This window comes from Leptopilina heterotoma, unplaced genomic scaffold (assembly GCF_015476425.1).
Source record: "Leptopilina heterotoma isolate Lh14 unplaced genomic scaffold, ASM1547642v1 Lhet_58, whole genome shotgun sequence".
Lineage (NCBI taxonomy): Eukaryota > Metazoa > Arthropoda > Insecta > Hymenoptera > Figitidae > Leptopilina > Leptopilina heterotoma.
The window spans coordinates 2,014,039-2,033,487 of record NW_025111131.1 but is presented as its reverse complement, the minus strand read 5'-3'; the positions used below and the strand labels follow the sequence as shown (position 1 = coordinate 2,033,487).

Here is a 19,449-nt window from a genome sequence, read left to right as displayed (position 1 = left end):
CAGGACAAATGACACTTTTTCCTGTTTAATGAGGTGGCGGTATTGGGCTAAGTCGCACGATAGGGCGACGATATGTTCCGTGAATTGTTTTCACTGTAGCCACTCGGACCATCCCGTCAGCCCCCGGATGAACCGCGATCACTCTTCCTAAAGGCCACTTCGCGGGGGGGTATCGATTGTCCTGGATGAGCACTAACTGATCGACACTGAAATTGTCCGAAGGTTGCTGCCATTTCCCTCTGACTTGCAGCGACTGTAGGTACTCCTGGGACCATCTTCTCCAAAAGTTGTTCCTTATTTTTTGAATAAGTTCGTAGCGCTTTAATAGGTTGTCAGGTACGTTCGGTGGTTCTTTGTCAGGAATCATTGCCAATGTGCTACCGATGAGAAAGTGTGCGGGGGTCAGAGCGTTAAGATCCTCTGGATCGGTTGACATGGCGCATAAAGGCCTTGAGTTCAAGCAGGCTTCTATTTCAGTAAGGAGGGTGCTAAACTCTTCGAAGGTAAATGTCCGCGAAATCATCAGTCGAGCCAGATGGTGCTTTGCCGATTTCACTCCGGCCTCCCAGAGTCCGCCGAAGTGAGGTGAGTTTGGGGGGATGAAGCTCCATGTCGCTCCGTCGTTTGCGAGAGCCGCTGTGGCTTCCATGTAGAATGTGGACCCCCTTTTAAACATGGATCTTAGTTTCCGATCGGCACCTTGGAATGTTGTTCCGTTGTCGCTGTACAATCGTCGACAAAGACCTCTTCGTCCTGTAAATCTGCGATAGGCTGCTAGAAAGGTTGAAGTCGTCATGTCGCTCACCGCTTCCAAATGAATCGCCTTCGTAGCGAAGCAAACGAAAACTACAATGTATCCTTTGTAGGATTTGATTCCACGGCCTTTAGTGGCCCGCAGTTGAAAAGGTCCAGCGTAGTCTAGTCCGAAATTCGTAAACGGACGAGCCGGTTCTATTCTTGCGGGTGGGAGATCACCCATGAGCTGCGTGGGAAAGCGAGGTTTAATTCGGTGACAGGGCACACACTTGCGGACCAGTTTTCTCACTAGTGAGGTTGCGCCGACAATCCACACTAAGTTTCGAAGGATGCTCAGGGTTAATTTTGGTCCTCCATGACCCGAGACCTTGTGCGCTAAGCTTACATACAAGGGTGTCAGTGGTGAATCTTTTGGTAGAATCGGTGGATGCTTCGAGGAGAAGGCTAGTGAGGAATGTTTCAAACGTCCACCTACTCGAAGGATTCCCGCTTTATCCAAAAAGGGGTTGAGATTGCGGAGTTTGCTATGTTTAGGAATGCTTTTCGCGTTTTTGAGTAAGTCTATCTCCTCAGAGAATGTTTTCCTCTGCGCTATCGCTAAGACCGTCGATTTGGCGGAGTCCAATTCGGTCGAGGAGAGGACTGTATCCTTGAAAGAGTTTTCAGATCCCTTTGCTTTATAGTTCTTGAACACTCTCAAGCAGAATGCTACAACTCTAATAAGCCGTTGCAAAGAGGAGAATCTTGAGAGGATCTCAATTTCGACTTCATTCTTGACTGTGAGGAACGCTTTTACTTCCGCATTTTCGGTATCGGGACGTTGAAGTTGAGAGGGCCAATTAGCCGGTGATAGGGACAGCCATTGTGGACCATTCCACCAAAGTCTATTTTCTCGTAGGGTCTCTGGTTGAAGACCTCGTGTCGCTAGGTCAGCCGGATTTTCTTGGCTAGGCACGTGTCTCCATTTCACCGAAGGCAGTTCAGTCTGAATGTAGGAGACACGGTTCGCAATGAAGGTTTTCCATTTAGATGGATGTTGGTTGATCCAGGCTAGGGTGACTTGACTGTCACACCAAGCCGTCACAGGCACAGCATTTAGAAAGGTCAGCCGTCTAACGTATTTTAAGAGCTTTACTAGGAGAGCAGCTCCACAGAGTTCTAGCTTTGGTATTGTTGCAGTCTTAATAGGAGCGACTTTGGACTTCGCTGCAAGAAGTGTAACTTGACCGTCCTCTTTGTATTTAAGGACTCGCACGTAGACTACTGCTGCGTAGGCTCGAGTGGATGCGTCTGAGAATCCATGGAGCTCGATCAGCGAGTTCGAAAAGCTTCCTAGCCAGCGTGGTATCTTGATACCTGATAATCCAACTAGGGATTGATAATATTGCGTCCAGCGCTCTTGTACTTCGGTAGGGAGTTCAGCATCCCAGTCAATTCTGAGTATCCAGAGGTCCTGGAGCATGATCTTGGCGACCACTGTGATAGGTGCGAGCCAGCCCAAAGGGTCGTATAGCTGGGCAATGCTAGAGGAAATCATTCTTTTTGTCGCATCCCCTGAGATGTGTGTTTTTTGAGGGTTGTTGAAAGCAAAGTAATCGACTCTTGAAGCCCACAGTATCCCCAGAGTCTTAAAGACTGTGTTTTTGTCGATGATCTCCGAGGATAGTGGTGCGCTAGATGAAGGATGTAGATCGGGGTGGTTTACTGCCCATTTATCTAACTTAAGGTTCGCCTTCGCACAGAGATCTATCACTTGATCTCGTTTCTTCTCGGCGTGAAGGACGTCATCATCGCCGTCGAAGATATCGTCGACATAGGTGTTATCTAACAAACAGTCCGCTCCAAGTGGAAATTGAGCTCCTTCATCGATCGAAAGTTGTTTCAAGGTGCGGATGGCGAGATATGGCGCGCACGCCGTGCCATATGTGACAGTGCAGAGCCGATATTCTTCGATGGGTTTCTCCGGAGTTGATCGCCATAGAATCCGTTGTAGGTCGCGATCTTCCGGATGGACGAGGATCTGGCGGAACATTTTTACTATGTCCGCGGTGAAAACGACTCTGTGTCTGCGCCAGTTTAATAGTATGAGGCCAATGTCGTTCTGTAGAGCAGGTCCGGCATGCAGGAAATCATTAAGGCATTTTTTCTGAGAGGTTAACCTTGATGCGTTAAACACCACTCTTAATTTCCAGCCCAAGTTGTTTAATTGTTGGATTATTGCGTGGTGTGGTATGTACCAAGCCTTTGGGTTGTTCAATTCCTCCTCTGGAACTCTCTCCATGTGGCCGTCTGATTCGTAATTATCCATGAACTCGCAGTAGGCTTCGGATAACTTGATATCTTGTTTAAATCGTCGCTCTGTTCCAATTAGGCTGCTTGCAGCCATTTTTCTTGTTTCAGCCGCAGCCTCTGGAGGTTGACACTTAATGGGAAGACGGACCATGTACTGGCCTTCTGGGGTTCGTGTATGTGTATTGACGAAATGTTTTTCACAACGTTCGTCGTCTGGCTTGATAACTTTGTTATTTGGGATTGTTTCGAATTCCCAAAAGCGTTGTAGTTGATCTTGAATATTTTCTGACGGTAAGCAATGCATTGACGAAACTGTTATTGGTGAAGTTGGTTCCGCCCGCCGTTTAGACTCGGTTTGAACTGTTCCCGAAACAACCCAGCCCAGAGCTGATTTTGGGCTGTTGCTTTTGGGTTTTCAATCTGGTACAGCCCTGGTACTAATAACTGTCCATAGTAATCGGCACCGATTATAAGTTGGATTGTTCCAGGTTGGTAGTACAGAGGATCAGCCAACTTTTCTGCTCCGAGCCAATCTAGATCGATCTCCACTATTCTTCTTGTTGGAAGCCTTGATGTAAGTTTCGGGACCACATAAGCTTGGAATTCGAGATGGAAGTCGGGTTGGTGCACGGGTCATCGTGGCAACTGTTTTTGCCTCCCCCACTTTGTGGTTTCCCAATCCCAGGATAGTGACATTTGCGGGGTAGCATGATAGTCCCAATTGCCTTACGACATCCTGTGAAATGAAGGATACCTCGGATCCTTGATCCAGCATGGCACGGGCCTTGATTTGGCCTTTTGGTCCCTCAAGAACAGCGCAGGCTGTTGCCAGAAGAATTGTCCGTTTGGATCTGCTGATGGACGTTGTATTCGTACGGACGGAGAATGCTGCACTAGCCGGTGGACTTTGTGTCTGGTGAGGGCCTTTTGCCTTCTTTTCGTGCTCGGATTTTTCGTCTCTAGATGGCCTGTGCAGAAGGCTGTGATGTTGCTTATGACATTCGAAGCAGCGTCCCTTGGAAGTGCAGTCCTTGATTTGGTGAAGGCCTAGACAATTAAAACAGAGTTTCATTCGTCGTGCTTCGTTAAGGCGCTCCAATGTGCTAAGTTGTTTAAAGGTCGGGCAGCGACCTATGTAGTGTTCTTCGGAACACTTTGGACATTTCCGGTTTGAAGGTCCGCTCTTTTCTGAGTTGTGAAAAGACCTCTTGATGTTTTTCTGTCCTCGTTTTTTTTTAACTTGACGCGAGCGAGTTGGTGGTTGTCGTTGAGCGATGCGAGTCTGTCATGTTTAGGGTGATTATTCGATCGTCGATAAATTTTGCCAAAGCTTGGAATGTGGGATAATCATCGGGTTCCGTGTCGTTGCCTTCCGAATTGGGGGGTTTCGAACTCCGGGTGCTGAGGTAGTTTTCCCATTGAAGGCGCGACTCTGGATCCAGCCGTTCGCTCGTGTGGTAAACCAGCCAATCACCGATGATTTCTCTTCCGATGTTTTTCAGAGAGCGGACAGCTTGTCTAGTTTTGTCGATGAGTATTTTGAGGTCTGCTACCGATTCGCTTTGTAGTTTGGGTAGATTGTAAAGGGTGTTGAAGTGAGTATGTATGAGCAGGCGTACGTTGCAGTATCTGCCCCTTAATGCCTCCCATGTGGGCTTGTAATTTACTTCCTCTACTTTGATGTCCTTCACAAAGTCGGCAGCCTCATCGGTTAAACATTGCTTCAAGTATTGCAGTTTTACGACATTAGGCAGCGTTTTGTCCTCATCTATCATGGAGAGGAATAAATCTGAAAAGTTTCCCAAATCTTCGTACTTCCCAGAGAATTGCGGTAATGTAGACTTCGGCAGGCGCAACTTGCTTGAAATTGGTCCGCCTGTATGTAGATTGGAGGGCTCGTTATGTTGAGTGGATGTTGTTGAGTCGTGTAGTAGTGAAGCTAAATCATCGGTTTCGGCTTCATATTCGACCTCCATGTTTTCAAATTGTTGTTCAGTAACATAGGGCTCTTTTTCAGAGTCCGCAGTACTCACGATGTCTAGGTGAGCTTCTCGGGCCTCGTTCCAGTACATTTCTAACTGGTTCAACCTAGACTTAAGAAGAGGAATGGATAGGGTTCCTTCCTTCGATGCCTGTTTTCTACGTGTGATAGTTCTTTTTATTGTGTCGAGGCGAGTGGCCTGTTGCGACAATAGTTTTTTCAAGGTTGGAGCCATCTTGTTGCGAGACAACGGTGAGGATGTTTTCAGGAAAAGATAGGGTATCCTTTTTGCCTTTGCCCCTATCCCCCTCGTGTGTTTCTTCTCGTTCGGCGAAGGATAAGATACCCTTTTTTGCTTTTGCCCTTATCCTTCGACCTCACGATAGCAAATTAATAAGATACCCTTTTTTGCTTTTGCCCTTATTAATTTGCTCTTTAGTCCAAGACTAACGGGGGAATAGAGGCAAATTCCCGGCCGATGCACCAAAATTCTGTTAGAGTTTAATGAATTAATTTAGAAAAACTGAAAAATGAACGGACAAAATGAAAAAAAAGTTAAACTAACGACACACCATGCTGGACAACCCAGAGGGTTGTCTGAGAGGGGGGACAGCCCCGTGTACAAAGAAGGAAACGCGAACTAAATATAAAAAATGTGAAGAAAAACCAAACGAGAACACTTTATAACGAGAAAAAAAAAGAGTGATAGAAATTTTAAATAAGTTTTCACAAGATCTGCCCGAGCGTCCGTCTGAAGTGAGAAGACTAAGAGTAATGCCTCAGGCAGTTCACTGACTCCCGAATTTCAGAGAAGAACTCGAATAGAGGGGGAATCGCCTGGCCGGCCCCTTCCACAGTCGATAGACTTCAGGGCGCCAGCCCCCCGGGCGGCAGGACACCCGTGGTTCACTTCGAAACCCAAACAGTAATAAATATTAAAAATTATTGAATTTAGGATACTTTTTAGAAATAATTAAAATTTCGAAGAAGAATTTTATTCTTTATAAAGATAATTGAAATTTTAATGAGAAATTTTAAACAATTTTGAACATTATTGAATTTATGGAAAGAATTTTATTACTTTTGAAAATAATTGAACAATTACTAACCATTTTCGATGTCAACGTTGGGACGAGCTCACTCTCACTCTCGAGAGAATATTACGCATTGATCACATGGAAAACTTTGAAGCAAAGGTCGATTGCTTCGAAGGTTGAGTTCACTTTGTAGATCAAGTTGTCGAAACATACGTAAGACTCAGTGATTTCTGTGATTTGAGACCCAACTACGATAATTCTAAAAAATGGCAATTTTTTAACGTAAAAATTTAGAGTAAATTAAATAGATCCTAATTTATTAAAAATTCATTCATACTAACTTTCACGTGTAGTAGCAGACTGTCTTTGGCATTTGCGATGCTTGGTTTCCACGACTTTTTTTTGCAACTTTTCAGAAAATTTTGAGGCTGAATGAAATGTGGCAATAACAGCAGTTGAATTGCTGTTTTTGAATCTATAATAAAATAAAATTTATAAAACAAATAATTTTTTTTTGCAAATTTACGAATTAAATATCAAATTTACTAAATTTTGTATAAAATTATTAGCAATAAAAGTCGTAATATGCACACCTTCATTCAGGTTTCCTTGATTTTCTTCCGACAGATAGGATTGTAATTTTAATCCCGTGAAGTCCTTCACTGGCAGTTGGCATTCGCTCGAAATGACCTTGAAAAAGAAATCCCAATATTTCGTGCTAATAATTTCTTTAGTTAATCCGATCGATAAAAAGTCCTCATTTATTAGCTCGTATCCATTCGGATGTTTTAACGGCATCCACTGATTAAAATATTCGGCAATGTTAGCAGATCCAGCTGCCAATGCTTCTTGTCGTCGCAAAGGAAAACTAAATTATTCATTTCATAACATATGAAACTTATTTTATTCTGATACAAGTACATTCAGAAACATTTTATCGTAAGATAAACAATAGTATTATTAAATTGTTAAAAATTTAGTTTTCAGAGGCTGCCTTTAGCATTGATGAAAAAATAAGTTTTAAATTATTTACAATTTTTCTTTTCTTTCAACTTCTGATTTTTTCCACCTCTTACTCCGCGATAATTATCTGAAATTGAATTAAAATTATATCTACTGATTTCATATAAGAAATAAGTATAAGTAAAGATATACTAAAATTTATAATATACTGATGGAAAATATTTGTATCGTTTTTACTTTATATTTTTCATATTATAAACGTAATTTGTTTTGTAATAGGGGACACTGGGGCAAAAAGTTAAATTTTGCATAAGTGATTTTTTTGGAAAATGGGTGATTCTCCGAGTAGCGCACGATTTGGTTTATGAAATTAAAAAAAAATTTTATCGTTATGATTATTATCAATAAATTTTTTTGAAGATAAAGGCTTTAAAAAGAAAAATCCATATCGGGCCGAAAAAATTATTTATAATTTTTGTTGTAAACAAGTGTAGTAATTAACTAATTCACTGTATGGACACATTCTGTTAAAAAAAACTTTTGCGGCAATTTAAACAATATTATAGCGTAAATCTCATTTAAAAATTATTATTTTGGAAATTTATGGAAATTTTCGCGATAATTTATAAAAATATGTAAAATTTAAATTATTAATAAAAATTTGGATTTTGGTAATTTATGGAAATTTTCGCGGTAATTCATGGAAATTTATGGCAATTTGTAAGGTAATTTAAAGAAATTTTAACGGTAATTTTTAAAAATATGCAAAGTAGAAATCACAATTAAAAATTTTTATTTTGGTAATTTATAGAAATTTATAAAAAAATTTCGTGGTAATTTATGGAAATTTATTTAAGTAATTTATGTTAAACTTTTCTGAGCTATAGGTTTTTTTTATTCCTCATATATAAAGCATTTTACGTGAAATGTCCTAAGTTGAAATTTCAACTTCTCGAAAAAATTAAAACTCGAGGAATTTGTTGTGCTATCAAGTAGAAATGTGACCCAACAAATATTTTTGATTTTTTCGAAAAATTGGAGAGGGTAGAAGGGGGTCAATTTGTCCAATTTTGCCAACATCGGCTACTTTGTGAATTTTTTTTGAACATACTTGTAATTGGAAAAATTTTTGAGAATGTTTCTGAAAGGTTTTTTCGTCCTCTTTCCAATGTTGTATTTTGTTTTTTAATATTTTAAAAATTTACCCTAATTTTTTATAATTAATATTTAATTTTCAATTTCCCAAAAATCTGTCCGCTTTTTTTGAAAATAAATTATTGCAAACGAAAGCTGAGGTTTTTTCCTATCGGCATGTAAATTTTCAGAATGCCCTTTTTTTGTTTTTGAGTTATTAAATTTTAAAGAATAAACTAGCAGAGCTACGCGCGCTAAAGCGCGCGCGATATTTCTGCTTTTGTCTTATTATACTTACGACCTTATTTCATTGTGTGTATATGAAAATGTGACTAAGACTATAAGATGTTTTTTTCTTCTTCGGAAATATTAGAAAGAAATTACAAATTTTTTTGAAGAATTTTTAAAAAACATAAAACACGAAAACCAAAAATTAAATTTAACATACTGAGCAGTTTCACGACATAAATATAATATTTTTTTATTTTTATAATTATTTCCTTAAATTTTCAGTTTTTAGTTTAGTTAAGCGATAGAAAAACTTTTTATAAATTCATCACAAATTAGAAGAATTCTTTTATTGAAGTATTCTTCCTTCTTTGTCAAAAGATTGACACCGAGATTTATTGATAGTCATGATATTAGCCGCGGTATAAGCTTAGGGGCCGTCCATAAACCACGAGGACAATTTTTCACCAATCTTTGACCACTCCCCATCCAATATAGAAAAAAAATTCTTACTTTATGCAATTGACCTTAATTTTGTCGCTCGGTGGTTTCTACCCAGATAACAATTTGAGATTGATATGCGTCTCATATCGCTCGCATGTATGAGGTTTCTTTTCGCACTTGTGCCTTCACTGATGCAGACAGATGCGTCCTCATATGAGACGCATTACGCTCGCATGTCATAAAGGAGCATGATACATGAGAGTGAAATGCGAGTCTCGTGCGTTTTTTAAGGATTATTTATGATAAATATATTGTAAAAAATTAAATACAAAAAACTAAGGTTAAATTTAAAAATATTTCATAAAAATTTTTTATTTCAATAATATAAACATGGCATTAATATTGAACATTTTTCTCTTTAGTCTTGAACATACATAACCTTCTAAATAACCTATAATAAACAGCTGAGATCATAATTCGTAATAAATATAAACTTTTCAACACAAATTCAACAAAAGTCAACTGTATAATATAATAAATTAACAATTTGGACTGCGTCTAAGAGCCTTTCTATTCAAAGCAAATCAACTTTAAATGATCTTGTTCGTTATGACCGTTATATTTTTTAATTTTTCAATTTAAAAACGAGTTTAAACAAAAACAAATATTTATAAAACATAAAAGAAACAAAACTGTGATCTGCACACGCACTTTTTATAAATAATAAACAATCACGACATTCACCCAACGATAAAAACACATGCTCAGAGCGAAACTGGACGTCATGTGACTCAAGACGGACATCAACAAGTACATTTTCGGCCATATTGGGAAAATTGGCTGCGCACCCTGCGCACATGCGCATCGTTGAGACCGCGAATATTAAAAAATTATAAAGTCAATTATTTTTATGCCTTTATTATCAACTTTAGATAAATAAATGAAAATAACGTTCTACAGTAAAGTTTTATTTCTTTAAGTAAAAATTTTTTGTAGTGATTTCAAAACATTTAGTAATTTATTATTATTTAAATTAAATTATAAATTACAATCTATAATAAATATTATATATATAAGTCATTCCATTATATTTCGACTAAAGTCTTTGCCGACTAATTTTAAAAAATTATAATATTTTGCAGGAATGATTTTTAAGATATTAGGATCATCGAACAAAAAGAATTCTTTAAATATTTTTTATATTTATTGTAAAATAAGCATCTAAAGTATATAAAGTCGTAAAAACGGTCTATTAGAAAATATTAAAGAAAACACATAATTTACTATGAAAACGTAAAAAATTATTAGAATTTATTATGAATGGATTATTTTATTATTATAAATTGATAGAAACAATTATTATTAAGAAATATTAAATAAAAAATTATTTTAAAGTTCACCTGGCAAATAACCTATTTTTTCAAATTTCATTCGCTAAATGTGAGAAAGAGAAATCATTAAATTGAATAAAACCTTATAAAATATAAAGAAACTTTTAATAACTTTTAGTTTTTTTTATCACTTTCTTCCTTTTTTTCTTCACAAATGTTAAAAAATAAGCAATTAAAACTGGCACTTTGCTTATTTTTACGATTTTAAAATGTAAATAACTTCTGACCAGAAAAATGAAAAATTACGAAAATTAGGCAATAATAATAAGATGCTTATTTTACAATAAATATAAAAAATATTTAAAAAATTTTTTTTTTTCGATGATCCAAATATCTTTAAAATCATTCCTGCAAAATATAATAATTTTTTAAAATTAGTCGGCAACGACTTTAGTCAAAATATAATAGAATGGCTCATATGCATATTATATAAATTAATAAAATATAAATTTTATATTAAATTTTAAATTGTAAATTATTAAATAATTCAATTTTAAAAATGTTTCATAAATTTTATTGATTTAATGTAATATAAGATTATTTGAGGGGCTTATATAAAATGGTTTATAAAACATTGGGAGAAAAAGTGGGATAAGTGACTTGGTAGTAAAAATGGTTTAAAACAATTAAAATATTTATCGATAAGTTTATTACACGAATGACTTGCAAAATATTAAAGTTTTTCTTTACTATTTTAAATATTTTTTGATCATTAATTATAATTAATTTTTCCATAAATTACAAATTCATTTTAGTCCGTATTTGCGCCCAAGTCATTTATCCCACTTTTGCTCCTAATTACCAGTTTTACTATCAACCCCGAAGTGCGACAAAGTGCGACGCATGATTGTTATCTGGGTAGGGTCGCTGATTACAAACAGATGTAAGTTTTCATAAATTTAAAATGGCGGAATTTTCTTTTTAATTTATGCAATGGACTTTAATTTTGTTACTCGGGAGTTCTTATACCAGTCAGGTAGGTGTAAATGTCCTAGGAGCGCTCACTGACAATTGACTTCTGTTTTAGCACTTGCGCCGACTCACAACCAGCGAGCGTGTATAGAAATTTTTTTAAATTTCTCTTCCTCATATTATATTAGCCACTTTGAATTTTTGAAAACAAACATCGTATTCGTAATCATCGACCTTAAAAACCACCGAGTCACAAAATTAAGATCAATAGACCTTTTCATTTCAATTCGGAAGTCGCGAATGCGTCTGCGCAGCAACCATGACAGTTCACCAATTTTAAAAGTTTCGGTTTTTGATAAAATTCTCTGATTTCCTTGAATAATTTTTGTTTTCCTAATTTTTTATTAAATTTCCTATTTTCCGAACCTGAAGTAGCCTTATTAATTGAAAAATATCCATTCTTCAAGACGAGACGAGATTGAAAAGAATCTCGTCTTGTCTCGTCTTGCGGCAATACTAAATTAATAGTTATGAAACCTGGCAAAGCGACGTGTTTCTGTGTATAATAGTACACATTTCTAATATTATATACAATAGTGACATTAAAGTACTTTCATGTTATACTTGGGTTTATTTTTGAAAAATTAACTTGAAACGCATAAAAAATGCTTATTGATATCTTGAATACTTGGGTCGCAAAGTTCTCGTACATTTCGATTTTTTAATTTTAAATGTTCGCTTCTTTTTAAATTAAAATTTCTTTGTAAAAATAGATGTAACAGTTATTAAACTAGGATCATATTAAAAATCAAAAAATTTAGAGTTGAATAGGAAAATAATAACTAACTCTATAATGTAAATATGAAAACATAATTTTTTAAAGTTAGAGATTTTTTATGAAAATTTCGAGTTTGAAATCTGGAGTTCAAGCAAACGTCAATTAAAGAGATTTTTTTAGATTAGGCAGTTTTACAATATAAAGTACAAATTCCAATCTTCAATTCTAGACAAAAAATTGTAAAATAAGAAAAATGGCACTTAGATATAAAATAAGTAATAATGACAGAGTTAAAGTGTGTAAAATTATTAGAAGAGGGATAAATTACATGTATAAATGGGTGATTCTCCTGAAAGGGACTCTTTTATGGTTAAATTTCCAAAAAATCAAATTATTCTTTTTTTACCCCAGCAGAGTTAGTCCCCCATTTTTTCATGGCTTTAAATTTGTTTTTCTTTTTTTTACTTTTTTTCATAAATAAGTTTAGAAGATGTTTAAAGATAAAAATGTAAGTTGCGCAAAATTAATTTTCAGAAATAAGACCTCCAGGAACATTTTATTATAATGTGTTCTAGTGGTTAAGTATAATTAATTATAATTTTTAAATTAATTATTTTGTAAAAGAAACTCGTCAGGAATTTTTTTTTTAAATAATAAATTGTTATGTTTTAATTTATTGCATTTTTTGCTTGTATATTTTATTTTTATTAAATAAATAATTTAAATTGAGGGTTAAATATTTCAAAACAATGATTAAAAAATTAAAAACAAAAGAAAACGCCTATCTAATATAAAAAAAGGCTTCGGAGATGAATTGAAAATTTAATGAAAAAATTCTCGTTTTTTCTAATTTTAAAAATATTACAATTTTTTAAACAATATTTTTAGTTTTAATCATCAAATATTTTTACATAGATTACATTTTATGTTTAAAACGTTAAAAAATATAATGTTATTATGTAGAAAACGAGGCTTCGGAGATGAATTGAATTTTTACTCTCACCCAAGCAGCACGTAAGCTTATCTTGACATTACTGTAATATTACATTGGAGATTCGTTATATTACACTGTAATATTACAGTGATCTTACTGGGATATCAAAACATTTCACAAAGCTGGACTTGAACCCTGAACCTTGTGCACAGTAATCAAGAGTCTTACCACTGAGCCAAACTTACTTGTAGTGTTTTAAGATTTTTGATGAAATATGAAGAACTTTAAAAAACTTACAAAGATTTTATACCGTCGAGAATCTTAATACACTACAAGTAAGTTTGGCTCAGTGGTAAGACTCATGATTACTATGCACATGGGTCAGGGTTCGAGTCCAGCTTTGTGAAATGTTTTTTTCTAAATTATAAAATTATTCTAATTTTATCTGAATATTACCTTAACATTACGTTAATATTACCTTAATATTACCAGGTAATATTCTCTTGATATAACAACGTATTATTACCTCCAGGCGGACATTTTGATATCCCAGTAAGATTACTCACGGTGGGTCCGAACTAAGTTCAACCCACAGGTCGAGGCACTTCAAATTTTTTTATTAATTTCTATTCTATTATGTCTCCTGAGTAATTTTAGACCAAAAATAAAAAAATCGTTTGACCAGTTTTTAAGAAAAATAATTATTTGTATTTTTTATGCTATAAACACATCTACTCCACAATATAACTTACTTTTTTAATTTCCAAAAGTCTATTTCTAAAGTATCTACTATAAAATTTGATTAATGTAAAACAAAAGGCTTCTGGAAATCAGGGAAATCATGGAAAAGGCCTGGAATTTTTAAAAGTTTCTAAATTTTTTCTGTTTTCTATTTTTTCTCTTGAATAGAAATTCAAATAATAATACAGCTAAATGGCATAAATGAGAAAAAAAAATGTTGAATTTTAAGAAATTCGATTTTTCGGATTTTTAATAATTTTTAATAACTTTTGATTTTTTACCAAAGGGTGGAGACTATTAAATAAGTAAAGTATTTTCCAAGAGCCCAAAAATAATAAAGCTAAATCCCATAAAAGAGAGGAAAAAATGTTGAATTTTAAGAAATTCGGATTTTTAAATTTTTGATAATTTTCGATAATTTTAGATTTTTTACCAAAGAGTCGAGACTATTAAATAAGTAAAGTGTTTTAAAGAGCCCAAAAATAATGAAATTAGATTTAAAATTCCACTGGAATTTCGTAAAAATTTGACCTGGAAATCATGGAAAAGGTATGGAATTTAAATTCGGATTTCTGTAGGAATCCTGGTTCATACCACTTTGTCATCTTCAAAAAAGCAAAAAATTTTTTATTACGGATTTCGAAAGTAAAATATGTCAAAAATGTGGTGTAAAATTTTTAGGAAGATCCCAGCACTCAAAATATATTTTTTCAGTGCTATTTGAGCACGTACAAGGCTATGTAAGTATACAACACAAACTTTAAACGCGTTTTTCTTAAAAACCACATTTTCCCATGCTGCGCACAGTGGGGCAAAAAACACGGCCTTGGACAAAACCACTTAGAGGCCGCAATTTTTAACCAAATTTAACAAAATTTTGTTTTAATTAAAGCTAATTAAATTGCGCATCGATTCCTCGAGGCCGATTTTTAATAAATAATATCAGAAATTTTTTATTTGTTAATAAAAATTTAAAAAAAAATTTTCAAACAACAAGGGCTAATTTTTGTAAAGTTCACTATATTTATTAGTAAACTAACTTAATTAATTAAGAAACTTCTCCTGAAAATTTTCCAAAAATAGAAAGTTAATTAAACAAATTTTCTTATTTGTTATAAACAATTTAATGCAGAAAAACTTTTTTATGCAAATTTTTTATATTTTATTGTTTCCAAGTAATATTTATTTCTTACAAAGTATATTTAATAAGAAAACTTATTAAAATACTAAAAATTAATAATAATTTGATATTATTTATTAACTTTTGTCATAAAATTCTTCTAGAAATATTTTGTAAAAGGAATGAGCACTTTATGTGACAAATTAACAAAGTGATACATTTGTTAATTAATATTATTTAAACAATAAGGTTGTAAATTGTTACCAAATAACTACCTACGTATAAAAGTATTTCACTTATATCAGATTAAATTGATTTTTAATTTCATGGAAATAGTTTTGCAAAAACTCATTATGAAAGAAATGAATAATATCTGGTATTTATTAGTTAGGATTATTTATAAACAATTAATAATATTTTAAAGTTGTTTCACAAAGCAATAATTTTAAGCTAATAATAACTTTAAGCAATAAATTTAATAAGTTTTCTTATTAAATATACTTTGTAAGAAATAAATATTACTTGGAAACAATAAAATATAAAAAATTTGCATAAAAAAGTTTTTCTGCATTAATTTGTTTATAACAAAAAAGAAAATTTTTATTAATAAACTTTCTATTTTTTGAAAATTTTCAGGAAAAGTTTCTTAATTAATTAAGTTAGTTTACTAATAAATGTAATGAATTTTACAAAAATTAGCCCTTGTTGTTTGAAAAAAAAATTTTTTTAAAAATTTTTATTAACAAATAAGAAATTTCAGATATTATTTATTAAAAATCGGCCTTGTGGAATCGATGCACAATTTAATTAGCTTTAATTAAAACAAAATTTTGTTAAATTTGGTTAAAAATTGCGGCCTCTAAGTTGCTTTGTCCAAGGCCGTGTCTTTTACAAGTGTACAGATCAAAATTTTATTGTTTTTGCAATTACTGTTCTGAAAACTAAAACTTTAATAATTATTTATTCATTAAATCTGCTATAAACTTTCTCCCCTCTTTCAGTTTCAACTTTTTGACATTGTTTATCTATACGCATATTCACAGATTTTTCTCTCATTGCCTTTAAACTTTTTTTCTAAGATTTATCTGAGCTCTCATATAAGCCTATGTTAAATTGCAAATTTATTTTATTTTTTTAAGAAAAAACTACGAGATTAAAATTCTGAAAAAATCATGTTTCTAAAATAACACAGGCACACAAAAAAATAAAAAAGTCAAAACCCAGAGGTCACACCCCCCTATCCCCATGTTTTTGGGGTCGCTGAAACCGAATAAGACCATGAAAATTTTTTTTCATCGGCCATTTTCCCGCTACCACCCCCTTACACCTGCTCCCGGGGGTTGGAATTTCAGTTTAAAAAAAAGTGGAGTAGGGTGTCTATTCCTATGTTTTTTGGGTCGCTAAAACCAAAAAAGACTACCAAAATCAAATCCTTTCCACCCTCAACATACTACAACCCCCTGCAATAATTTTTGATAATTAATATTTAATTTTCAATCTCCCAAAAATCGGTTCGTTTTATTTGAAAAAAATTATTACAGGGGGTTGTAGGGGATCGGGGTGGAAAGGATTTGATTTAGGGAATCTTTTTTGGTTTTAGCGACCCAAAAAACGTAGGTTTAGACATCGTAATCGACTTTTCGTGAAAATTCGAATTTCGACCACCCACCTTTCGGGTGTTAAGGGGGTTGTAGGGGGTTAATGGAGGGAAGAATTTGTTTTTGGTAGTCTTTTTTGGTTTTAGCGACCCAAAAAACATAGGAATAGACACCCTACTCCACTTTTTTTAAATCTGAAATTCCAACCCCCGCGAGCAGGTGTAAGGGGGTGGTAGCGGGAAAATGGCCGATGAAAAAAAGTTTTCATGGTCATATTCGGATTCAGCGACCTCAAAAACATGGGGAAAGGGGGGTGTAACCTCTGGGTTTTTACTTTTTTATTTTTTTGTGTGCCTGTGTAATCTAAAGAACAAACTGTCAAAATTTTGTAAGTTTCTCTCATTTTCTTATATAAGTTGACAATCCTTAACAAATCAATTTTTACTAATGTTATTCAATTAGTATTTTTTCTTTGAAATTACTCAAAAAATAATGTAATAATTAAATTAAGAAGAAAATTTGAATTTCTAGATTTTACGGTTAAATTTATTGCTGAATGGATCTGTTTTTAGCATAAAAAATACAAAAAGTCTATTTTCTCGAAAATAAGTCTAACGATTTTTTGATTTTTGGTCTGAAATTACTCAGGAGACATAATAGAATAGAAATTCTCAAAAAAATTTGAAGTGCCTTGACCTTTAGGTTGAACTTAGTTCGGATCCACCGTGTCGCACTGACGTACTAAAATCTATACTATTTACTCCTTTTTTTGTCAAATTTCTGACACTAAAAGCTACTTTTTTACAAATTACATTAGTTTCAATCCTCTAATAATTGAAAAAAAAATTATTCTCAATCAATTTTTTGTGATTCGAAAATGAAAATCTATAATTGTTATTGAAAATTCTTTTAAACAATTGTAAATTGAAGAATGTTCGCAATATTTTTAAAAGATTAAATTACCATGTATTGATGCGCAAAACTCCAAGGAGTAATTTAAAAAAAGACAAATCAGTAATCTCCAATATTATAGAAATTGTGTAGAATTTTCTGCCAAAATGCAGCCGAAAATCGACTTTTAATCTGAAAAATCCGCTTGAAAGCGTGAAGTTTCTAACAAAAGAAGAGAAGATCTTATTTATATATTCATTTGCAATTTTATTTTTCCTGGAACTCGAGTCGATTTTCGTCTGCATTTTGGCATTAAAATAATTTTTTTGCCAATAAATTTATATTCTTAATTTTATTACAATTTTTATACTCACTTTCTAATTTTTCTATAGTTATTAATATAATCTTTCTACAATTTTTCTATAATTTTTCTATAGAATAATGCAATTTGTAATTGTTTTTGTTTACTATTTTTGAGAGATAGGATAGGTATTAATTTCGCAATAATAGAAGGGTAAATAATATTCAATACCATTATCAAATAATATTTAACAAATAAAAAAAAAGATAAAAAGATAAAAATTGTCAAAACAGTTAAAATTCATTATCTTTCAAACGGAAATAGTTAGAGCATTGCAATTTTAAGTATTTTTAGTGGGTTGGGCTGGCAGTAGGTCGCCAGCCCTAAATAAAAAAATTAAAAATTAAATTAAATTATAAAATAAATTAAATTTTAAATTAAATTTATTACCTATAATATTTATTTACCTTTTTTTATTTTTTGTTTCATTGTACTAACCCCACATAACCTTGGAGTGCGAAATCCAAGGTATCTGTAGGCAGATTTCCCAAAAGTCCCTAAGCAAACCAAAAAATGTCCGGAGTTATGTGTCATTCTGTTAATTTTTTCAGATTTCTTATATTTGTTGTTAAAGCCAAAAATGCACCCTGGGGCGAAAAAATAAATGTATTCTTACATATTGTTAAAAATATTTTTTACATTTTTCGTTTTTTTGGTTTATTTGTTTAAAAATTAATTATTTGACATTAGGCAAGTACTCTGTCAAAAAACAAGACCGCTCACATAAAATAAACCAAATTTTTCCGTTGAAATTTTAGTTTATTAATTTTATAACTGTTATTAAGCTTTTGTTGAATAAATACAGATCTTTTATTAATTAAATTACTTGTTTACGTATACTTTAACTTATTTACTACTTAACACCTACCAGAAAATAGTTTTAATAGGATAAAAATATAATTTAACATTAAGTCCCAGCCATTTAACTTTTCGCCCCAGCATGGAGCGAAAATTAAAAAAAACCAAAAATTTTTAAAAAAGGACGAAACATGTATTTTATGCGGAAATATCAGGAACTTTTTTATTGAAAGTTGTAGAAGACAAGTTGCCCTACAATATTGATAAATAAATATTTGCATCTAAGCGGATTATATTTGGGTGATTCTCCGCGTAGCGCAGAACTTGGTTTTTTTCATGTTATAATGGAAAAATAATAAATAATTTGACCGACAGATTAGCTCAGTCGGATAGATGCCTCGCATTGGCGGTCGTTTAAGGACCAAGGGTATAAGTATCCTTGGTTCGCGCCCACTTGGCTTGGTATTTTTCCGGCACGTGAGACAATCTGAGCGGGAGGTTTGACGTCGAGGTATAATGATGTGCACCGTCGATTATTGTCCGGTACACACCATTAGAACTCGACTGTCGATAAACCGTTTGTACTCGGAGAGGTTTTCTACAGTTTCCCTCTCCACTGGCGAGAAAACCCATTAGACGGGAGTTCCAGGCAAATGCGAGTACTCCTAATTTTCAAATCGCTCTGTAGGCGCAAAATTTAGTGTAAGGAATGTATAATATAGAAATATTGTAAGAAGCGAAATTTGTAAAGAGACACTTGTATAGCCAAGTTATGTAGGCTGAAGACAGGTGTATAAACAAATAAATAAAAAAAATAAAGAATGGGGAAAATAAATAAAGATAGAAAAATATAAAAATTCATGTAAATTTAAATGATTTAAAATATGAAGAAAATATGTAAAGAGTTAAACGATGTATAATTTTCTTGAATTGAAGGCCTTGTATTGAAGAAGTTAGATGACAATTAGAGGAAAACACATATAATAATCAGTTAGCAGTCAGTTATACAAAGGCGATGACTTCTTACTAATTACTTATTGCGCGTTCCACAACAAAATTAATCCCGTAAATAAAAGAAATGATGACTTTT

General features: G+C 33.1%; 1 protein-coding gene across 1 annotated transcript; it reads right to left on the bottom strand.

The window, feature by feature from the left end:
• Positions 1 to 25: 25 nt before the first annotated feature.
• Positions 26 to 3,352, bottom strand: LOC122508901. The gene has a single exon (XM_043622568.1). It carries the CDS (start codon positions 3,350 to 3,352, stop codon positions 26 to 28), a length of 3,327 nt encoding a protein of 1,108 aa, XP_043478503.1.
• Between the last annotated feature and the right edge of the window lie 16,097 nt (positions 3,353 to 19,449).

Coding starts and splice junctions, on each gene's coding strand:
- LOC122508901 (XM_043622568.1), bottom strand. CDS start 3,352: ATGCATTGCTTACCGTCAGAAAATATTCAAGATCAACTACAACGCTTT.